The sequence below is a fragment of the Artibeus jamaicensis genome, unplaced genomic scaffold (genome assembly GCF_021234435.1).
Source record: "Artibeus jamaicensis isolate MK-2021 breed Jamaican fruit bat unplaced genomic scaffold, CSHL_Jam_final contig_1526, whole genome shotgun sequence".
Lineage (NCBI taxonomy): Eukaryota > Metazoa > Chordata > Mammalia > Chiroptera > Phyllostomidae > Artibeus > Artibeus jamaicensis.
In genome coordinates, this window is record NW_026521297.1 from 1,285,178 (window position 1) to 1,309,764 (window position 24,587).

Genomic DNA, 24,587 nt, shown 5'->3' on the forward strand with positions numbered 1-24,587 from the left:
GATTACATGATTCATCATGCCTCATGTGGTCAGTAAAGGTAACTTCTGTGATTTGTTGGAGAAAATTAGTAGTAGCTTAGCTTTTGGGTCTTTTTTCCTTCCACTCTCAGTACTTGGAGCATTGACATGACTCAATTTTGGCCCACAAAATATCATCTGAATTCAGATGTCAGCCTGTAGGAAGACTGCATTTTTTAGGACATGCTGTTTTACATAACCAGTGATCATTTTTGAATGTCCAAATCACCAGTGCAGGAAATGCCAAGATGATCTCCCTTGGCTTGGTAAAATAATGGAAGACTTTTTCCAGGTCTTCTTTAATCTTGGGTGCTCTACTTATTGTGTGGTGTAGTTTATAAGCAATTTGGGGCCCCAAAAGCATCAAGACGTGAGGAACTTCTGTGTGTGTCTCAACTTTTCTCTGCCTTCGTGGGAACAGTTTAGAGCAGAAATCAACTCTGGTTTTTGCCAGACTTGCATTTCTGCTCATGTGCCCCAAGGCAAGACTGTGGGCTTTCTAGTTCTTATGAGAAGCCTCAATCCTGTGAGTTTCAGGAGACATGGACATCACTGCAATGAAGGGGTCGGTATGACAACCTCAATATGTCAGGGAGCAGCATGAATTTTATTTTAGTAAAGGATGGCAAAATTTTTGTAGGGAATCTCTGGCCCAGTCCTTGCAAAGGACCATGTGCCATAATTTCTACAATTTCATGGGGGATGGTCAAGTGGTAACATCACAGAGGTGAGGGAAACTGATTATAAGAGAAATACTGCTGTGACGGGTGCTGGAGGACACTGAGGCAACTAGACAGAACGTGTATTTTCTCAGCGTGCATCCAGAAACATTTCTGAGAAAAAGACTGTAGGATTGGTGTGTACACAATGCAGGATCTGCAGGAATATTCATCTCTGTTGATTCCGTCATTATTATTGAATGTATTGAAAAGGTTTCGTGGCCTTGGCCAGATTGCTCATTTGGTTAGGGTATCATCTTGATATGTCAAGGTTCTGATTTCAATTCTTGGTTAGGACACATACAAGAAACAACAAATGAATGCACACATAAGTGGAACTACAAACGCAGATTTCATTTTCTCCTCTTTCTTCCTTTCTCTGCCCTCTCCTTTGTTCCCCTCCCTCTCTCTCCCCCCACTTTCTGTTTCTCTCTAAAATGAATAAAAAAATTTAAAGACTTTGTGGATTTCTGTCACCTCTGAGATGTTCATGTCAGAGCCACTGGTATCCTGGTAGAAAGAAAAATGAACAAAAAGTGAATCTATATTCAGTGATGTAGCTATTTTGGCCCAGCCAGCAGTGCTGTTCTTTCAGTGAGTTTTTTAATTATATTTTGTTTTATTTGTGGTGCTGAGTCAAAGCGACATGCAGAGCACATGAGAACATGGACTGAATATAGAGTTGCATGAACGCATTTAAAAAATCTTGACACACTTTTTAAATGTTACAATTAGTGAACATATTTCAAGTATAATAGTTGATCTGTCTTCATTTATACATGACATTGAAACCATCACCATTGTCACAGTACTGACTATTACTGTCACTGGGAATTTACCATGTGGCCATTTTAATTCTCTTGCCCTTCGCAGCTCTGGAAGTGAACAATGATTTATGTTCCATTCTTATAAGTAGTTTTACAATTTCTTTTCAAGATTTTATTTATCTATCTTTAGAGGGGAAGGGACAGAGAGAGGGAGAGAAACATCAATGTATGGTTGCCTTTCGTGTGTCCCCTGCTGGGAACTGGTTCGCAGGCCCATGCTCAATCCACTGAGCTACACCAGCCAGGGTGCAATTTTAATGACATATTATTGGCTCATCTGCTTATGCTGAGAATTCTTTAAGTATATTTTCTTGATTATGCTATTTCGGTTGTCTTATTTTTCCTCCCCCTCTGTCCTCTACCCCACTCTCATCAGCATTCCCACTCCCCCTTAGTTCATGTCCATGGGTCATACGTAAAAGTTCTTTTGCTTCTCCATTTCCTATAATATTCTTAGCCTCCATCTGTCTGTCTAATTTGTACCTACCAATTATGTTTTTTATTCCCTGTACCATTCCCCGCATACTACTCCCTTGGCCTCCCCACTGGTAACCCTACATGTAATCTCCATTTCTGTGATTCTGTTCCTGTTCTAGGTGTTTTCTTAGTTTGTTTTTGTTTGTAGGCTCAGTTGGTGATAATTGCAAGTCTGTTGTCATTTTACTGTGCATAGTTTTCATCTTTTTTTTAGATAACTCACTTTAATATTTCATATAATAAAGGCTTGTTGATGAGGAACTCCTTCAACTTGACCTTATCTGAGAAGCACTTTGTCTGTCCTTCCATTCTAAATGATAACTTTTCTGGATAGAGTAATCTTGGTTGCGGGTCCTTGCCTTTCATGACTTTGAATACTTCTTTCCAGCCCCTTCCTGTCTATAAGGTTTGTTTACAGAAATAAGGTTATGGGTACTCCCATGTAGTTAAGTTTCTGCTTTTCTCTGGCTTCTTTTAGGGTTCTCTTCTTATCTTTAATCTTGGATAATTTAATTCTGATGTGTCTTGGCATGGTCCTTGGGTCCAATTTCTTTTGGACTCCCTGAGCTTTCTGGACTTCTTAGAAGTCTCTTTCCTTGGCTAGATTGGGGAAGTTTTCCTTCATTACTTTTTCCCATAAGTTTTCAATTTCTTGCTTTTCCTCTTCTTCCGGCACTCCTATGATATGGACGGTGGAAAGTTTAAGTTGTCCCAGAGTTCCTAAGCCTCTTCCTTATTTTTTGGAATCATGTTTTTCCCTTCTATTCAGTTGAATGTTTACTTTTTTCTTCAGTTTCGAATAGTTAAGTTTGAGTCCCGGTTTCTTTCCTGCCACTGTTGGTTCCCTGCATATCTTTCTTTATTTCACCTTTCGAAGGCTTCACTTCTTCCTCTCTTTTGCAACCATACTCAGTCTTTTCTGTGAGCATCCTGATTACTTGTGTTTTGAACTCTGCATCTTGTTGGTTAGCTCTCTCCTGATCGCTTAGCTCTTCTTCTGGAGCTTTGATGTGTTCTTTCATTTGGGCTATATTTCTTTGTTTTGGTAACAGCCTTACATGGTAAGGAGCAGAGCTTTAGATATTCACCAGGGTAGAGTAACCCACTTGACCGTGTTGTAAGTGCTGTATAGAATGGAGGCATCTGAGAAGGAGGAATATGGCTTGCCTAGTTGTTGCTGCACTTTCAGTCACTTCCCCTGCTACCCACTAGGAAATTGGGGCCTTGTGGTGGTGCTGATTCTCAGTTGGGTGGGTTTGTGTACTTTCTAGGGCTTGTGTATTCTTTCATTGGACTGTCCTGTGAGACTGGAAGTTACTCCCATCACTACAACACCCACAGGTTCTTACAGCCAGAGGTTCTGAGGCCTTAGTTTCCCACATTGGAATTCCTGGCTGTGTGGTTTGTTTCACCCTGCAGTCATTCCTCCTGATTTATCCACACAAGAATGTTCAACCTTCTTTCTGCTAGTTGGAACCTGGCCCGCATAGTCTGTAACTGCCTTGTCAGGTGTTTTCGCCACTCCAGCTGCCTGTCTCTGCCCTTCCTACCACTCTGGATGAATGTGTCTTCACATCCTTGGTTGTCAGACTTCCATACAGTTTGATTTTTGGCAGTTATGTTTTGTTTTTTTGTTTTTAAATTTGTTGTTTTTTTAGTTGTGTGAGGAAGCAAAGTGTATCTACCTTTGCCTCTATCTTGGCCAGAAGTCAGAAATATTGTCATCTTTGAAGGTAGCACTATGCATTTATCTATTGCTTTTGTTTTTTTTCCTAATTTTTGACTATTTAAAATTAGCTGGTATAAATACTTGTTGTACTTCTTTATATAGACATAAGTTTCATTTACCTTTGTCTATAACTCTGCACAATCTGAATCATATGGCAGGTGAATGCTAAGTTACAGACATTAGCACCTTTTGATTTAAACTGATTTTACCTTTTTGCATTCTCTGGTAGTGTATGAGAGATTGTGTTCCTTCACATCCTACAGAATACTTGGTTTTGTCTGTCATGTTTTAATATTAACCTTTTTTATTATTATACTGCTATCTCACTGTTTCATAATTATGTCTCTAAGGGTTATCAATGAGCCTTTTCTCAGATGTGCGTTTGCTATGTCTGTATCTTTGCTATGTGTCTGATCCTATGTTCTAGCTAATCTGATAGGAGTTCTGGCAATTTTCTATGACAAAAGAACAGCAAAACAACAAAGGTGCATGGTAGAATTTCACTCATGTCTGACCTTGCTTCATGAAATAAATTTTTTTTTGTACTGGAATCAAGTTTTAATATATTTTTTTATATTTTGTACAATGCACTGGATATTTTTTGTTTTAGCCTCCAGTATTAACATTCTTTATCAGTGGAAAAAGTCTAGTCCTTTGATAATGCAATAAGCCCTTGTTTTGTAGTATAATGTAATCCCATTTTTCTGGTTTTATATCTTGGGCGGGGGCTCTGGGGATGGAACAGGTTTCTGAAGGAGACCCAGGATAAGCAGGGTGTTTTGTAATCTGACAGCTCATGCACAGTGAAATAGATGGGCATGATCAGACTTCCCATGGCCTGGGTGAGGCACCTTGCATGTGAATCCCTGATTCTCAAATGGTCACCACAGTCAAATTGTTACAGGACGGAACCAACGTGGAGTGGATCCTCAGGCAGCCTGTAGTGTGTGTGGTTTTGACTTTGTGCAGGAAAGATTTCACAACAGAGGTCCGGGTGATTGTTCAGAGTATGTTTATGAAGGCTAAAGACAGTGCAAGCAAGAAAGGATGTAGGGTCGAGGAAGTAACAGGAGACTAGGTGGTGCTCTGCTTTGACTCCTTAGAAAAGTTGTAAGAAAGGAGTGAGCCTCAGCAAGGCTGCTTTCAGGTCACAGGGAAGTCAGAGAAAAGGAAGCCTTGCAGACAGATTCAAAGGGTAGTTTGGAATCAAGATGGCACTGGCTGTAAATCTTGTGGGGACAGGTAGAGTTTAGGAGAAAGTACAAAGTTCATGCCAGGGAAGGGGCCTGGATATGCTCCAGAACCAGCCAGCCCTGAGGCTTTGTCCTGAGAGCTTTTTATTTCTATTTGGTCCCTGACAATCTTAGGGGATAGTTTGGGAATATTTTTTGGTGTGCTTTGATGTTTTACTTTTATCTAGAGCGTAGCTGGCTTTAATGGTTCTTTTTGTTATTTGCTCCCCTGGTGTCATGTGTCCTTGGGTTAGCTGGCACAAATGACAATTGATCTCTGTTCTCTATTCTCCAGACCAGGGAGATTGAAGCTGTGTATCGTCTTGTCAGGGAGGGGAGTTATGAACCATTTGTGCTCAAGTGTCCCTGGTTAGAGGAGATAGGGTCTTGTGATTCACCCGCTGGCTGTAAGTTGCTTAAATTGTTCAACTTTGTTTAATTTTCTTGTCTCAGTTTTTCTATTGCACTGGCTCTGGAATTTTCCTAGCTTCTTACTGCATAGAAGAAGGAACATATACGTGAATAATTTTTTACTAGGGTCTGTATTTGTTACTTCCCTCAAAAGTGACATGTTAGGTTTTGGATGATACTGAGTTCCTCTCTTTGTAGTGGCAGGACTGTAAGCCTGGACAGGTGCGGACAGTTCTGCATTGCAGTATCAGAAATCAAAGAGCTGCTGTGGCTGCTGTTTGGGAAGCAGCAGGGGAGTTAGCTGGGGAGCAGGCTGTCGTGCACTCGCCACGGGTTTTATTTGATCCTCTAGAAATGTAGGCCAGACTTTTAGCTGGGCTGTGAGGACAGTGTTCTTTAAGTCATCTCTCTTTGTGGCAACAAACATTCTACAAGACTTTCTTAATCCCAGTCTTGGTAAAGAGCCATGAACATCTGAGTATAAGGCATTTCTTCCATTTGTCTCCATTTTTGCAAAACAAATCTAGTTGGAGATTAGTGTTACAATTCAGAGATCCAATGACAGGCCTGACTTTTCTGTCCTTGGGTTTATGTTGAGGCCAGTGGCATTTCAAAGGATAACGAGATTTATTTTTTCTCCTGAGCATCACCCTTAACTTGGCCCAATTGTCAAGGAGACACCCTGGAGTAGAGGGAAAGTCAAGGGATGCTTTGGTGCTGCCCATCTTGTCTCTGTTTTCCCTAGTGGGGGCAGCTGATGACTAATGCTCTGTTTGCCAGGACGTGGGGCAGCAGATACAGGGCCAGTTCAGTTATTCCTTAGAGTTTTGTAAACTTGTCCTGTTCATTGGTATGTTCTGAAATTTTATTTTTAGAAAATGATTTGGAATAGCTCAGAGCTCTTCCATGGATTTGTGAACAATGAGACTTACTTGCAAATGTATCAGAACAAAAGGACCTCGTGGTGCAATGGTAGCGCGTCTGACTCCAGAACAGAACAGCAACTGTCTTTAAACGACAAAAAATAAGTGACCCTCTCAGAGGTCTGATCCCAGTGCGATTCTCTCGGATGCAGCTCTTTCGCTCACAACACCTCATCCCAATCAACTTCTGAATGTAGAGGTTGGGTGTCAGCCCTGGGTAGACTCTTGGAGATTTTTACATACCCTCTAGAATTTCAGTACCTATAACGAATAGAAACGATTTTCTTGAAATTTCATCAAGTATTTTATTACCACAACATGACACATAAATGTTCTAATAAAACAGAATCTGACCTTTCTAGGCAGATACAAGAATAACTTTTTCCCACCTAACATACTGAAAGAGAGCCATGTAAATTCTGTGTTAGCTTACTTTTCATATTTAGATTCATTTACCTAGTTAAATTCATTATTAAGGTTATGTGTATAATTTCCAGATCTCTTCGTAAAACTTCTTTAACTTATATAAACCATGTGCCACTTACATAGTCCTTTTGCTTTGTTCTTAGGTCATTGGGAAATAACCGACTTTAGGACAAATTTGTTCTCTTTCTTCAACAAATATTTTCACATTTTGTATCTTTTATTGCCAAATCATATGTTACTCAGGAGTTCCAAACCAGGCAGCTACACTGCTCTTGTGTTTGTGATATTCTGAAAAAAAAAAATAAATAAAACACCCGGAGGACCAGCAGAGGTGCACACGCTGTGGACATGACATTTATTACTCACATTACAGGGGAGCTCACCAGTGGCGACACATTGTTACAAGACAGACTGAACCCTGCATGCAGTCTTGGTGCTAATTATAGGCCTGGGGAGGGAGCCACAGTAGCCTGTGAGAATGCTACAGGGTGGTGATAAACACAGGGGCCTTCAGAAGGCTGGGTTATCCAGGCTGTTGCCCTTGCCCCTTATGGCTGCTGGCTGGCAGCCACCTGTTCTCTGAGTTGAAGGGGCCATATCTTGAGCTACTCCACATACCATGCAGACATTACTCCTCCACCTCACAATCTTTGCATTAGTTGATTTGCAGAAGTCCCTGGGTGGTGAGAGCTTTAGTGCATTGAATCTCCCTACTACAAATACAGTACTGGCTATACCCCAAGAGGAGCAGAAGAATGCAAAGGCTGAGAATGCCAAGGAGGACATAGCTTTTGTCTTTCTTGGACCAGACAGTGCCCAAGATTTTGACAGAGAAACCAGGTCCCTGCCTGTCTAGGGCACCTAAGTCTTCCTGCCTGATGCAAGGGAGACAAAGGAATGGGATCTGAGCCTGGAATAGAGAGGCTGTTAGCTGATTCTCCCAGAGTAGGGATAGGCTGGAATCCCCAAAGCAGCATCACCTTGATAGGGAATTTTTGTGTCCAACTCAACCATCTGGTGACAAGTCCATTCAGCCAACAATTGAGTCTCACTTCAGGAGGTGGTGATGCAGACAGGCTTCTACAGCGAGTGCTGTAATTGTGTCAACAAAAGCATTGTTTAGGTTGGTAAATATATTTCATAGCTTCTAGAAGTTCTGGGTCCTCCATTATTAAATCATATTTGTAATTTTGAGAGACATTTTGTTTTTTTAAAGATTTTATTTTTAGAGAGAGGGTAATGGAGGGAGAAAGAGGGAGAGAAACATCAATGTGTGGTTGCCTCTCACATGCCCCCTACTGAGGACCTGGCCCACAACCCAGACATGTGCCCTGACTGGGAATCCAGCCTGCAACACTGGTTCCCAGGCTGGCACTCAATCCACTGAGCCAGAGCAGCCTGGGCAGAGACATATTTCTAATAAAGAATGAGACATTGATTAACAGCCTCAAACTTATTTTCTGCTTTCTCTGTAATACAAAGTTAAAAGTACCTGGCTTGTGTAGCTCAGCGGATTGAGCGCAGGCCTGCAAACCAAACAACTGTGGTTTGATTCCCAGTCAGGGGACATGCCTGGGTTGCAGGCCAGTTCCCAGCAGCGGATGCATGAGAGTCAACCATGCATTGATATTTCTCTCCCTCTCTCCTTCCCTTCCCCTCTAAAGATAAATAAGTTTTTTTTTAAGTTAAAAGTAGGTGAACTTAAGACTTGCCTAGTAATTATTGTTTTTGTATTTATTTTAATAACTTTTAAAGATATTAGCCAAACTTAAACCAGCTTCAGTATCAAATATCATCCCAGATCACAGGATCCTAGAGAAGAGTTTTAGATAGTTCTTTATTCTTTACCATACACATAAACAGTATTATTCATTGTAGAGAAAACATTTTTCTCCTTTTTATTTGTCCTTGACAACTTTATGGAGTCTCAAGAAGAGGGAGATGGGTGAACTGTCAGTCTGGGGGGGGATTTCAGCTGCTTCAGTTTTAAATAATGATCTTTTTTTTCTCCTATTGGAGGGAGGGACAATCACCTCTTGCTGCTTCCACAGCCCACACAGGGTTTGGGATGTTAAACAGACTCAGTGTATATTTTTATTCTATTTGCCCTGTTAGAAGATTTGTTAAGACTCAATGAGAGTTTTAAAGGCCATGAGTGCCTTGTGGAAACAAAGAAAGTCTTGGCCTAATTTAGGAACTTACACATGTCACATCCCCAAAAGCATTCAAGTGAGAGAAAGAAAAACCCAGTAACCAGAGATGAGATGTGTCGTGAGTGGAATGAGGTTGTCAAAACTGGGGTAATAGATGCTTCAGAGAGAGGACTGTGAGTTATAGAACAAGCAGAGAAATGTGCTGTGGACGTGGTTACCATTTGCCCTCAGGTGGCCTCACCAATGACCTGGGCTACATTATCTGAGGATAGATTTACCCCACTCAGAGGTCTCAACTCCACACTAGCAGATAAAGAAATACAAAGAGAAAGTGTGTGGTCGTCTCATGGACGTGTCTACCTCATGCCCTGAAAGTGGGTTTTCTCGTCAACTGAGACATTGGCTAGTTGCCCCAGGAATGGATTCACCCCACTGAGGCAGGAGTGTCAATTCCAGAATGGCACAGAGAGGAACACAAACAGAAAGTGTGTCTGCCCCGTGGGCATGTATGTCTACTACTCATCCTAAACTCAACCCAGGCCAGCAAAGGGCATGGTAAGGGATCCCTTTGGACATCAGGGGTGATCAACTCCTGGCTCTCTGGACCCCTTCTCCCAGGTATCACCTGCGGACAGTCATGTGTTGAGATGACTCCATGTCCTGAGGGCAGCCTTACCTTCAGTCTCAGCACTGATGTTTTGACAAGGGACTTACTCTGCAGCTGACAGGTAGGTTTCCTCCACAACAAGGATGACAAGAGCCATGAGGATGAATTAAAGAGGGAGAGAAAGACAAGAAAAGAGAAAATATAACTCCAGTGCCCCACATTGGACATCAGAATGTTACTGTAGGGGAAATGGCTCAGAGCGGGTCTGTCTCAAACAAAGTAGCGTGTAGTGTATGGATTCTTGACCTTGAGTAGGAAAGATTTCACATCGGGAGTCCAGGTGGTTTTGAGAGTACGTTTTTTAGAGGCTGGTTGCAGTGAAACAAAGGAAGGATTTAGGGTAGAAAAAGTAACAGAAGAGAGCCCAGGTGGGGAGGCTCTGCTTTGGCTCCCTAAAAACATTATAGGAAAGGAGTGAGCCAAGGTGGGGCTGCTGTTAGCTACTGGGAAGTCAGAGAAAATGGGGCCATGGAGACAGGATTAGTGGGTAAACCTGGGTCGAGCTGCTAATCTCTGCTGCTACCTGGGCCGCAAAGCTTGTGGGGACCCTTAGAATTTAGAAGAAAGTAAAAAGTTCATGCCTGTGGAAGGCCATGGGCATGCTGTGGTGTGAGCTGGCTCTGAGTTCTGTTCTGTTGTAACAGAACATCTGGGTTCTATTGCCTGACACCCATAAGAACGGTTACTCCCAAAGCCAGAGTCTTATGAAAAGGAAAGGAGCTATGCATTTAAAAGTTAAACATGTTCAGAGTAATATTGGAATTCTGCTGTTAGATCTTACTCCCTTAATTTTTTAAAAGATTATATTTATTTATTTTTAGAGAGAGGGGAAAGGAGGGAGAGAGGGAAAGAAGCACCTATGTGTGGTTGCCTCTTGCATATGCCCTGACCAGGAACTGAACTGGCAACCCTTTGGTTCACAGGTCAGCATTCAATCCACTGAGCCACACCAGCCAGGGCCCACACCCTTTAGAAACACAAGAGACACCCACAAGTGCATAGTTCGGTACCCACCCCCCACTGAGCAAATCTGGCCAGTCAGAAGCATGGTCTCTCAGGAAGACACAGTCTAGCTTAGCCTGGCTGATTCCTGTCTGTATTCCAGCTTTGTAAAGTGGTCGGTGCTTGGCTAGGCTCTTGCTCTTAATCCAAAACCACATCCTCATGGTAGGCCCTGGGAATCCTTCTGCATCTTTTCAAACCTCATGGCCAAGAATCCTGTCTCTGCTCCCAAGACTCATGGTTAAGAGCACACACAAAAGAACCTCTCATGGCTGTCTCACTCTCCTTTCCTCATGGTCCAGAGCTCTAGATGGGCGAGGTGGGGCAAGGAGGTGCGGGGATTCGGGGAGGAGAGGAGGCAAAGGGAGGGAGAGGGAGAGCGCACACTGCTGGCTGCCACTGTACCTGGGTTTAAATCATGGCCTGGCTCTTGCTCAGTAACTCCATTTCCAACTCCTCCCACAAAGGGTTACACCTGCCAGCAGTCTGGTCATATCTGCCTTTCTTGGCTGTCATTGATAGTCCTGGCATGCAAGGCCCTGGGAATTGGAGCTAACCACTTTCCTGCGCTCTCACAAGCACAGCAATCCCCTCCAGCTACATCTTATCAGGGGTTAGAGTCAGGCCCCTTTCCCTGGCTCTGAGCAGGCACAGGCTTTAACATTTCTAAAACACTGGCCACATTCTTCAGCTATGCAAAGTAACTCACAGTGGCCCTCTCTGCTGCCCCCTCCTCGAAGCAATAGCTGTGGGGGCTTGGGGATTTGGGGGAACTTCTAGCTTTGCACTTCATTAAACTGTGGGCTGTTTATCTCCCTTCTGTGGGTAGGAATCTTAGGGGAGGGTTGAGAAGATATTTATTAGCTCTCTCCTTGCATTATTAATATGATGATCCATCAAAATGAGCACATGTGCGTGTTAGGGAATATTCTTTGGCCTACTCTACTGTTTCATTTGCATCATGGCTCTGTGTGGCTTTTAAAGGGTTTTTATTATTTGTTCACCTGACTTTATCTGTCCTTGTGTTTTAGCTGGCACACTTCACACTACTTATGTCTCTGTTCTGTATTTCCCAGACTGTGTTGACTCAAACCATGTGTTCTCTGGTTAAGGAGGAGAGGCATAAACCATTTCCTCTGTGTCCTTGGTTAGGGGAGATAAGTACTTGTGACTTACCAGCTGGCTATAGGTTGCTCAAACTATTGGGCCTTGTTTAATTTTTTTGGTCTCAGTTTTCTAATTCCACCAGCCCAGAAATTTTGCTAGCTTCTCCCTGTTCCTTCCCAAAATGACCCCTTTTCTGGTTCTGGGCTTCAGTTTTCTCGTCTGTAAAATGAGTATAAGGTATGTTTTATTTCTAACCTGATGGAGAAGGTCAAGAGCTGAGGTGTGCATTCGCAGTGCTGAATGTGACTGCAACTGCCCAGATTTGGGCCACTCCCACCTCTGCCTGCAGAATTATTCCCAGAACAGGCACCCCTCATTAATGGTGGGTGGTCATTAATGGACAGTGACTTCTAAGAGATAGGAGTGTTTACTTGAACTATAGCTATGCTGGAAATTTGGCTAGCATGAAAGTCTCATTTCTCTAAGGTGTGAATCCTTTGTAGTCATTAGAATTTTAAGGGGAAAAGGCAAGGTGAGAAAGATACAGTAAGGTGTGACGAGACAAACTTGGAATTGTGGAAAACAGCCATGGCATTATGTTCCATTGCTTTCATAATCATTTACTAATTATCTCACTGCTTCAGAGGCTGAACTAGGAATGTGTTATACAGTAGTGATTAAAGAAATGTGATCACAACTAGGGTTGTTCCAAAGCTTTATTGAAGGAGCAGCCAACAATTCAAAAGGAAAATATTGCATGAAATAATACATTGTTAGCTGATCTGTTATGTGGAAACATAAATTGACCAGCACTCTGGGGTGAGAAGCATGTGGATCCTGAGGAATTTAAGAACACACATTTAAAGGAGGGGAAAAGGGATTCAACTTAATGGGAAAGATGTTTCATGTACAAGAAAACACTGTAGAGTCTTCCCATGCCAGTAGTTTGTCACCACTGTCAGGCCTCTCCTGCAATTTTTGTGCCATTTCCAGGGTGCTGGGGATTATATTCATGTACAAGTGACTTTTATAATTTCTGGTAAGTTTTTAGATTTTTCTCAACTCTGGTACATTACTTAGTTCAATTATTTCAAATTGTGGTTTCTATTTCAGTGTCATAAATGCTCTGAAATGTTCTTTTTTTAAGAGAGATTATTTTACCCTGGCTGGTGTAGCTCAATGGAGTGAGCATGGGCCCGCCAAACAAAGGGTCACCAGTTGGATTCCCAGTCAGGGCACATGCCTGGGTTACAGGCCAGGTCCCCAGTTGGAGGCACACAAGGAGCAACCACACATTGATGTTTCTCGCTCTCTTTCTCCTCTCTCTAAAAATAAATAAATAAAATCTTTAAGAAAAAAAGGAAGATATTATTTATTTATTTTTAGAGAGAGGCGAAGGGAGGGAGAAAGAGAAACATCAGCCTCTGGTTATCTGTTGCACATCCCCAACTGGGGACCTGGCTCTCAATCCAGGCATGTGCCCTGACTAGGAATGGAACCAGCAACCCTTTTGTTCACAGGTTGGCACTCAGCCGGTGAGCCGCACTAGCTAGAGATGCTGAAATTTTTAATAGGAAATATTTATTACCTAATTATAATGAAATTTAATGTCTATTGCACTTACGCACACCCATAATTACTTGTTACTTATAATGGTTCATGTGATTTTTGAAGTGTCTGAACTATACATGGGTCAACTCTCATTATAAATATGTACATTTTTACCCTAAGTATTATGTATACATATGTTTGTAATCTGAAACATTGAGAATGCCTGAGATATCATTTCACCTCAAGTCTTAAATGTCAGTAAAGAACAAATTCTCTTTCACTATGATAAATACAAATGCATATACACATCAACAAAGACACCAATCACTGTCACAATTCAGTTCTCTCACTTAAATTATCTTAACTGATAAATTGATGTCCAAGTTATAAATGAACAATAGAATTCCATTTACTGTTTATATTATGTATTGTCTTTTTTCTTTCAAAGTCTTGTCCTACAGCCTTGTGTTATACTTGTCACATACATATATGATGGTGTAAGTAGGTCATTTGTGTAAATATGCTCTGCAATGCAGGCATACCTTTTTTATTATGAGTTCCTGTGTTGGGCTCACAGATAATTTGTTTTAATAACATGCACTCCAGCCCCTTCACCAGGAAAAATTGACTTTCTTTAGTCATATACAAGAAGAGTTCTTCGTGGGGACCTGGCATTTCCCAGCCCCTTTAGCGATGGGTCTTAGTCATTTCTACTGTAGTAATGCAGGAAAAGACAGGGTCACCAGCCTGGTTCTCAGGATAAGGGGCAGGAAATACAGCCCCGCCTACCCAATGGGGCGGGGCAATGAAAGTCATTTCCTTTGAAACACACTTGCAGGGGCGGGACTTCCGGTGTCCTCCTCGTGGCGGGCAAATTCTTTCAGCCGGATTCCCGTCAATTACGTGTTCAGAAGGTTCAGTTCGCTGGGTGCTGGTAGGATGCCCAGGCGGGGAAGGAGCCAGAGTCGCGGTCTACAAAGATCATCCGAGAGGAAAAAGGCAGATGATGATGCCCGGGTGGTCCGCGCCAGGGCCGAGACCGGGGTCGCCATGGCGGGGGCGGCCTCCTCTCCCACCGCTGTGTCCGGGCCTAGAGTCCAGAGTGCGTCGGCGGCCTCCCTGAGACGCCCGGCTGAGGTAAGTGCGTGTCCCCTCACACCCCCCCACCCACCTCAAGCGCCTCACCACAGCGAAGCCCGCATCCCGTGTGCGGACGCCCTGCAGCCCAAGCTTGGCGGGTGGGTCGGAGACGAAGGCTCATCGGAGAGAGGAGGGTTGTGGTTTCTGAGGACACAGCAAGTACAGTGCAGAGTGGACAGGGCTTATTTGTATCTGAGACTCCCGCGCCGATCTCGGTGAGGATTATTGAAGCAAAGAGGAGGCAGGGTGGACTTCAGAGCCAATAATTCGGGTCTTTACTGGGCTGTGAGATCCAACAGAAAACTGGGGTTGTGCAGGATCCTGCTGGAACATTTCAAGGACTCTTTGGCTGCCGTAAGCCTAGTTCGTGGATGAGTCCGGAGAAATGCCCGTGGTGTGTGCAGCAGGAAGGTGGCAGAACTGAGGGCGTGGACCTGGGGTGTGAAGACGTGCAGGAGGCAGACCTTGCACAATGGTGTGCACACCTAGAGGAAGTGCGTGCTGTAGATCGTGGGCCCTGGTGGGAGGATATGGGGCTGAATCCTAAGCTCATGTTTGGCTGTTTCTTATAGGCATGATCTGAGAGGCTGTGGCAGGAAGGATGGGAGCCTGTATTTGTGGCCCAGTGCTTCGATGACCTTTGTGTGCGGTTCACCACATTGCTGTTGCTGACCGTGCTAACAGTAGTTAATGGGACCGTGATGAGAGAGCATTGGCATTAGGGCCTGATGTCCACACTGACCTGGGGAGCCCTGAACGAAATACAGGGAGGGGAAGATTTGTAAGAAGTAATATCCTGGCTGGGGTGGGGGTGGGGCGGGGAGCGGCGGGTATTCTCAGATAGACAGCTCTTTATTCATTTGTTTCCGTTGTGACAGGTTGGTGTGACCTTTGCAGACATTGCCCTGTACTTCTCCAGGGAAGAATGGCGTCTCCTCAGTGAAGGTCAGAGATGCCTGTACCTGGATGTGATGCTGGAGAACTTTGAACTTAAATCGTCACTGGGTAATGTCTTTACTCTGCCAGTGGTGTGGGCCAGGCATTGCATTTCCTTATGCCCCTTGTTCTCTAGGGGGTACTCCCTTTTCATTCGTGGACTATAAGCACTGCTCGATTTCCTGGTTTTCTGAGCAGCTCCTTTCTTTGGTAGGGCTGGTTTGTTTGCACTACTCTTTTCTGCCCCTGCAATAGCAGTCCCTGTTGTAGAGAACTCACAGGGAAGGATCTGGGGTTTGTAGTGTTGCGTGGAGACTAATAAATACCACCTTGAGTTGTTAGAAAAAGTGTGTGTTCTATCTTGTTTGTCATTTGTGTGTACATATTTTGGAAAATTGTCTCTACAATTTTGGGTAATGAGTCTTTTCAATCCCTTGTACATTTTATATATTAATTACTTTCCCCCTGCTAGTACACAGGTTTTCTCATTTGTTTAATTTTGCTTTGCAGGTATTGCTTTGTGTGTGTGTGTGTGTGTGTGTGTGTGTGTGTGAGAGAGAGAGAGAGAGAGAGAGAGAGAGAGAGAGAGAGTATGTTCATAATTTCAATATGGCAAGCCTGCATTCAGCAAGTGTTTTGTTGCCCATTTTTCATCAGGCTGAAATGCCGGGTACCATTGTTTGGGCATAAATTATTTTTATTTAAGTTGTGTAGAGTGGTTTTTTAGAGCAAGGTGTTACTTTGTTAACATCTTTCATAAATTTATGTGACTTTTTCTGATGTGAACCACCAATATTTCCAAGCCATATTTTTATATGGTGTCCAAGTATGTTTTACCATCCTGAAAAAAGGTTCTACTTACCTTTTTTCTTTCTTGTTATTACTAGTAGTAGTAGCAGTAATACATTATATTGACTTTTATTTTTAGATAGAGGAGAAGGGAGGGAGAAAAACAATGATGTGAGAGAGAAATACTGATCCTTCTCCTCTCCTGACTCCATCAGGGACTGAACCCTCACTCCCGTTGTAGACCCTGACAGAGAATCCAACAGTCCACCTTTCGCTTCGAGGGACGATGCCCAACCCTCTGAGCCACACTGGTCAGAGCTGCCTTTTCATTTCATTATGTTAAGTGCTGTTCTGTGAAGAAGCTTTTTCATTTGTCTTAGTCCAGATTGTTTATCTTTGCTTTTTTGCCTGGTGGTGGTTGTCACATTCAGAAGACTGTTTCAAAAACAAATCTTCACTCTGATTGCTGGTGCTAAGTCCTTCAAGCTGGAAGGTCACCTGTTGGATTTGATGTCAGGGTACATGCCTGGGTTGCAATTCGGGGTCCCAGTTGTTTGGGTGTGGGAGGCAGCAGATGGATTTTTCTTTCTCAAATTGGTGTTTCTCTCCCTCTCTTTCTTTCTGTCTTCCCTTCTTTTGAGAATAAAAGTAAGTAAAAATCTTTTAAAAATAATTATATAGGTTTTTTTCAAAAGCAAGTCTCTAAAACCTCTCTAGGTGGTGTGAAGGAGTTTTAATTTTTAGGAGTAACACTGAATTTTTAATGAAATTGAGCTCATTTCTATCAGTGGTGTCGTTTTCTTGTTTTACATGTGAATGTCTATTTTCCCCAACACTATTTACTAAGCATACTATTTTTTCTTTCTCATATGTCTTGTGTTTTTTTGTCACAGATTAGTTGAACACCACTGCCTGTGTTTATTTCTGTGTTTTCTGTTGTGTTGTTTTTGTCTGTGTTCATTTTAATAACAGTTTGTTTGCTGTGGCCTTGTACTTTGAAGTCAGGAAGTGCGATGCGATCAAAATTTGCTTTTGTTATCTGAAGTCAGTCTTTTGATAGTCGTATACATCGCGAGATTCTTTTGTTATTTGTGTGTAAAATACCATTGGAATTATCACCAGAATTGCATTTTATCTGTAGATTGATTTGTGTCATATAGACATGTTAAGAATATTACATTTTAAATCCAAGAACAGTGGCTGTCTTTGCACTTATTTGACTTTTCTTCCTTTTCTTTTATCACTGTCTTATAGTGTGCAGACATTTCACCTTGCCGTTGAATTCATCCTGCATATTTTGTTTTTGATCCTATTATAAAGTTGACTGCCTTCTTCATTTCTTTATTTCCTCTCTAATCCCGACCTGAGGATATTTATATTGATTTTAGAGAGAGAGGGGAAAAGGGGGGGAGAGAGAGAATCATAGATGTGAGAGGAAAATAGCTAGGTTGCCTTCTATTATATACACCCCAAACTGGGACCCTACCAGCAACCTATTTGTGTACTCTGACCTGGAATCAAACCCACAACCTTTTAGATGTTCGGGATGGTGCTCCAACTGACTGAGCCACTTGGTTAGGACTCTTCATTTCTTTTTATCTTTTTTTCAATTAAATATTTATTTGTTTTCAGAGAGGGCACAGGAGAGAGAAAGAGGAAGAGAAACATCAATGTGTAGATGTTTCTCACATGGCGCCCACTGGGGACCTGGCCCTCAACCCAGGCATGTGCCCTGACTGGGAATTGAACTGACAACCTTTTGGTCCACGGGCCAGCACTCAATCCACTGAACCCCACCAATCAGTGCTATTTTATTATTTAAATTTTCCTTTATACCCCGTATTCTGCTATTGTTCTCATGCCAGTTTCTTTAAGTTGGTTCCCTTTGTATTCTCTGGTGGCTCATGGATCTTTTTTAAAGTAAATATTTTGGATTCCTTATCAGGCTATACATTGAAAGCCATGTGTTATCAATTATTGGGAAATTATTATGTTCTGTTGGTCATGTCCTTGTTTTTAGTATTTCTTTTAATCCTCTATTAATTTCTATGCACTTGATGAAGCAGTAACTCCTTTCCATTTTATGGACTAATTCTGGCTGGACAGATAGATTCATTTTCATGTAGATTGCAGGGTGGCTGAGTTGGTGTTGTGTCTCAGTCTTAGACAAGTCCCACTGTTACAGAAAACAACTCAGCCGCTTTCGGGGGTACAGAGTGGAAGTTTATTTTCACGCGTGAGGACCCAGAGGAGTCAGTCTCCAAATTCTGGGCCCCAATCAGTGGGGAGTAATGGCTTATATAGAGTGAGGGGGGCAGTCTTTCACTCGGACCCTTACTTCTGGCACGAAAGCACGAAGCAGCTTACAGAAGCAAGAAAGTGCAACTGCTGATAGGAGTTAATATGGATTTCTTTGTTCTTACTCCTCAGTTACTTAGTTACTTGCTCTCCCTAATCCTGTTGACTCACCAGCTAGCACCCCTCCTGGGCAGGCTATTTGCCATTACATACCGGCTAGCTCCCCTCCTGGGCAGGCCACTACACCACCAACCTAGTCTCTGTGATGCTACATGAGCTGAGGGCAGAATAACAAAAAAATGTGCAGGTCAGCTGTTGCTTTGGCAGCGTTTCTTTTCAATGACAGTCAAGGTTTTGACGTCTTTGGGTGGCATTGAATTTTTGGTTCTTCCTGGACTAGGTTGTGGACAAAGGGATGTGTTTTGGGTTTCGAGCTGAGAAACTCAATAGGGTCCTCTGATTTGTAAACCATATGGAGTTCGTAGATGTTACAGGGCCTTCTCTGGTTCTTTAAAACAAAAATTTCTCTTGTTTTTCACAGAACAGTCCACTAAGGCCAACCTGAGTACAGTCACAGCAGTTGATAGAACTCTGACCCTTATTTTGACCTTGCTGTTTTCAAACTTGTTTGGTCACCCATCTACCCTGTCTTCTTTTCTGTGCTCTTCAATGTTTCCTGCATATGGCTTTCCTGCTTGTCTTTTGTGTTTGTTTGTATGTATAAATGCTTGTTTATTGAATTTAGAGAGACAAAAGAAAGGAAGAAAGAGGAAAAATTATCACTTTGTTTTTCCAATTACTTATGCAATCATTGGTGGCTGCTTGTATGTGCCTTGACCAAGGATCGATCTCACAACCTAGGTTAGCGGGTTGATGCACTAACTTAGCAGTCTCCAATCTTTTTGGCACCAGAAACCTATTTGCCAGGAGATGGGTGTGGGTGGCATGGGAGTGTAGGGGGTTGAGGGGAGGAGAACTGGGAGGTGCAGTTTAGGTGAGTTTCTTGTTCACCCACTATAGAAGGGGCCAGGAGGAGACAGGAGGCCTAGTTCAGTGGAGCTTCTCTTGCAGTCCATTTCCTAATAGTCTGCACACCGGTACAGTTCCATGGCCCGGGTGGGGACCACTGTTCTAACCACTGACCCATCTGTTCAAGGTTGATATTCTATTTGTCTTAATTATATTTATATTCACCTCCTCCATGATTCATTTGTTTGTTTATGTATTTTTGTGGATAACCATTTACTTGCTATGAAAGAAGGGAGAATTCTCTTATTTCATATTCGTCCATCTTATTGAAGTCACTCACATAGACCTTTTCTCTGTGGTCTTTTGTGCTTTGTTGTTCTACCACAATGTTGCCCATCCACCTCTTCAGTTCTTCTCTTTGAATTTATATCATGTGTATTCCATGTAATGGCTCCACTGGGATTTAAGGGGACATTGCATTTGTGCATTCCAGGAGAAACACAGTTCTATCCACAGAGTGGACACAGAGGCTGTCACATTTTGGTGAAGGGCTGTTGGAGAGGGTTTGGCACATGGGCTTTGCTAAAGTCATAACTAGGAAGCCACTTTGTTGATTAGTATTTTGTTACCATTGCTCATTCCTCACCCTATTCTACCTATGCTTGTTTATTGTTGACAAAGTGTCAAAGAATCAGTTCTGAGTTATCATTTCTACTCAGATTTTCAGCCCACAGGTAATCTTCACCTATGTAAACTTTGTTCCACAACCATTTCTTTTTTCTTAAAGATTGTATTTATTTTTATATAGGGGAAAGGAGGGAGAAAGAGAGGGGGGAACATGGGACATGTGAGAGATAAATTGATCGGTTGCCTCTCATATACCCCTAACTGGGGGCTTGGCCTGCAATGCAGTCATGTCCCCTGACTAGGAATCGAACGAGTGACCTTTCAGTTTGCAAGGTGGCACTCATTGAATTGACCCACACCAGCCAGGGCGTCAATTCTTTCTATTACAGGTTTTATTTTATTTTTTTACTTCACTCTAACTTTGGTCTATGCTTATAGACCTTTGGAGAGCACACATATCATTACATTGACCTTAAACATCATAGGCTCTAGTGTAATTGATCTTGATTAGGTTGAGCTCATTCAAATTGTTCTACACAGCCTCACCTCACCAGCAGGAAAGATCCTACAGCAAGCCATGTGTGGAAGAATAATAGTAGACCTTGACTATGTACTTCGTGTTTCATCCTACACTCATGTCTCTTCCTCAGTGAGGTCACCAACACTGCCATGCCTTTTGGCCAAATAATGTATAACAGCCATTTCTTCAGTGTGTAACTCACATCTCTTGAAAATGACTTCATAGAATCATGTCTAGCTGTGAGAGCTGGCCATTTATGATGAGGATATTCCTTCCTTATAATGTCAACATATACTTGACCAGTGTTTCCTTTTGTTCAGGTTGCTGCTGTGGAGCAGAGGATGTGGACAAACTGACTGAACAAAACGTTTCTGTAAGAGTGGTACAGGCAGAGAATCCCAAGGTGGCTTTGTCTTCCCAGGAGAGCCACCCATGTGAGAGTTGTGGGCCAGTGCTGAGATACATTTTCCACTTGACCGAAGAGCAGGAAACACAACCCAGCCAGAAATCATTGCAGTGTGGGGCATGTGCAAAACAATTTTACTTCAGTACAAAGTGTCACCAGCACCAAGAGTACCACGTGAGAGAGAAGCCTTTGAGAAGAGGTGTGGACAGGCTTCTCCTTGCACGGGGCTGCAATGTCAGTGTGTCCCAGAAGCTTTTTACCTGTGGGGAGGATGGCCAGGTCATCCTTACTGAGTCAGACCATCTCCAACAAGAGGTTATTCTCACCAGGGACTGGCCAAATGAAATCTCACCATCTGAAGACACTATTCAAAGAGGAGAAAATTATTTCACTTTGAGTGACTGTACAAAATTCATTGGCTGCAACCATGCGTATGTTCAAAAGAAGAGCGTCCATAGTGGAAGACAGTGTTTTGTGTGCCATGATGATGGAAAAAATGTCTCCAGAATTTGTAGGTTTTGTTATTGTCAGAGAGTTCCCAGTGCAGAAAATGATGTGAAGTTCCCACATTCATGTCAGTGCAGTGAATGTGGAAAATCTTTTACAAAACTATCTCAACTTCATCGTCATCAGACAGTTCACACTGTAGAAAGGCCCCATCAGTGCAGTGTATGTGGGAAGTCTTTTAAAAGAAGATATACCCTTTATCGTCACAAGCAAGCTCACACTAGAGAAAGGTCTTATGAATGTAGTGAATGTGGGAAATCTTTTATCAACAGCACTCGTCTCCATTATCATCAGACCGTTCACACAGGAAAAAAGCCAAAGCAGTGTAGTGAGTGTGGGAAATCATTTAAAATATTGGCTCATCTTCGTGATCATCGGACAGTTCACACTGGAGAAAGGCCCCATCCTTGCAGTGTATGTGGGAAGTCTTTCAAAACAAAAAGTAACCTTTATTTACATGAGAAAATTCACACTGGAGAGAGGTCTTACAAATGTAGTGAATGTGGGAAATCTTTTATGAATAGCACTCTTCTCAATTATCATCAGAGAATTCACACAGGGGACAGGCCTCATGCGTGCAGTGAATGTGGGAAATCTTTTACCAGAGGTGATCACCTTCGTTCTCATCAGAGACTTCACACTGGAGAAAGGCCTTATGAGTGCAGCGAATGTGGGAAGTCTTTTTTCCGAAAGAATGCCCTCAATTGTCATAAGAGACTTCACACTGGAGAAAGGCCTTATGAGTGCAGTGAATGTGGGAAATCTTTCTTCCGAAAGAATGCCCTCAATTGTCATCAGAGACTTCACACTGGGGAAAGGCCTTATGAGTGCAGTGAATGCGGGAAATTTTTCTCCCACGAAAATTCCCTTAATTGTCATCAGAGACTTCACACTGGAGAAAGGCCTTATGAGTGCAATGAATGTGGGAAATCTTACTGCAGTAGCTCTGGCCTACTTTATCATCAGAAATTTCACACAGGAGAAAAGCCTTATAAGTGCAGTAAATGTGGGATATGTTACCGCAGTCATGCTAGCCTACGTTACCATCGGAGTATTCAAACAGGAGAAAAGCCTTATGAGTGCAGTCAATGTGGGAATACTTATTGCAGTAAAGTTCACCTGCGCTATCATGAGAGATTTCACACAGGAGAAAGGCTTAATTAGTATGGTGAATGTGCAGAAGGTTGTAGATGTTAGGACACGTACAGGATTTTTCTTTCATGTTAAGAATAACGGAATTCTGTGAAGCCTTGGCTGAGTCAAATGTCATACAGCCAAACATCAACAGTAAAGTGGTTCCCATGACAAGCTTTCGTTTGTGAAGCATGTGTATCCATGTTGCACTTTATTTACCTAGGTGTTTTTCTACATCTGTGTCACTGTATATTTCTATTTCCCATATACCAGCTATAAGGTTCCAAGAGATTCCACGACTCATCATGGTTGATGTGCTCAGAAAAAGTAACTTCCCTGTGATTTGTTGGAGAAAATTAGGAGTAGCCTAGCTTTTTAGGTCTTTTTTTCTTTGCACTCACAGTACTTGGCGCATTGACGTGACTCAATTTTGGCCCACAAAATATCATCTGAATTCAGATGTCAGCTTATAGGAGGACTACATTTTCGCAGGACATACTTTTTTACATAACCAGTGATCATTTTTGAATGTCCAAATCACCAGTGTAGGAACTGCCAAGATGATCTCCCTTGGCTTGGTAAAATAACAGGAGACTTTTCCCCAAGTCTTTTTTAATCTTGAGGGCTGTATTTATTGTGTGGTGAAGTTTATAAGCAGTTTCGTGCCCCACAAGCATCAGATGTGAAGAACTTTTATGTGTCTCAACTTTCTCTGCCTCTTTGGGGACACTTTAGTGCAGAAATCCACTCAGTGATTTTTATCAGACTTGCATTCCTGCTCATATCCCCCTAGGCAAGACTGGTCTTTCTAGTTCTGAGAAGCCTCAGTGCTGTGAGTTTCAGGAGACATTGACATCACTGCAAAGAAGGGGTAGGTATGACAACCTCAATATGTCAGGGAGCAGCATGAATTTTTTTTCTTGTAAAGGATGGCAATATTTTTGCAGGGGTCCCTAGCCCAGGCCTTGCAAAAGGTCATGGGTCATAATGTCTTCAATTCCATGGGGGATGGTCAAGTGGTAGCACCATAGAGGTGAGGGAAACTGATTGCAAGAGAAACACTGCTGTGACTGGTGGTGGAGGACACTGAGGCAACTAGACAGAATGTGAATTTTCTCAGCGTGCATCCAGAAACATTTCTGAGAAAAAGACTGTAGGATTGGTGTGTACACAGATTGCAGGATCTGCAGGAATATTCGTCTCTGTTGATTCTGTCATTGTCATTGAATGTGTTTAAAAGGTTTCATGGACCTGGCCATGCAAAATGCTCCGCTTGCCATCCTGCACCCGGGGTCTGCCAGCTGCCACCTGCATGCCCAAGGTCCATGTGCTGCTGCCTTGCATGCCCCTTGCATGCCCCGTGACGTCACTCTTTTTGCTATGACCCCTCTCCGCCTCGCCACTCAGCCTCTCCTGCGGGTCTGGATGAATGTGTACAGAGGAGTTAACTCCTTGGTTGTCAGACTTTCATACAGTTCAGTTTTCTGTCAGTTCTGATTGTTATTTTGTTTCTAAATTGTTGTTTTTATTTTAGTTGTGCCAGGAGGCTCAGTATGTCTACCTATGTATGTCTCCATCTTGGCCGGAAGTCCTTTGTCAACTTTTTATTTGGTTCTTTGGCTTTTTATTGTTGACTGGTAAGAGTGTTTTTTGTATTCTGAGTACAATTTTCTTATTAGGCATATGATTTGCTAGTATTTTCTTTCATACTGGGAGTTGTCTTTTCACTTTCATGATGGTTGTTTATAAAGTAAAAGTTTTTAATTTTGATGAATTCCAATTTGTCTGTGTGTCTGTGGCCCCTCTTTCTTGTCCAGGCAGCTCTGCACCCCACTCCGATCCTACCTATAGGCTTGAGAGGGTTTGGGGTGAAATGATCGAGGCCATCACCCACCTGTTTTCTTCTGTGTCACTGCCTCTGCCTTGTATCTATCTCCCCATGTCCCTGTGGGAGGAAGGAGTTCGAGGCTCTCTTTGCATAAACCTGAGCTGAGTTCTGGTTGTGATGACAGCAGAGAT

At 42.7% G+C, this 24,587-nt stretch overlaps 1 protein-coding gene across 1 annotated transcript; it reads left to right on the forward strand.

The window, feature by feature from the left end:
• Nucleotides 1–16: 16 nt before the first annotated feature.
• Nucleotides 17–24,342, forward strand: LOC119056623 (zinc finger protein 256-like). Its single transcript, XM_037155100.2, has 4 exons — nucleotides 17–38; nucleotides 14,081–14,379; nucleotides 15,261–15,387; nucleotides 20,842–24,342. The coding sequence occupies exons 1-4, from the start codon at nucleotides 17–19 to the stop codon at nucleotides 22,596–22,598; spliced, it is 2,205 nt and encodes a 734-aa protein (XP_037010995.2). The 3' UTR covers nucleotides 22,599–24,342.
• The last annotated feature ends 245 nt before the right edge of the window (nucleotides 24,343–24,587 follow it).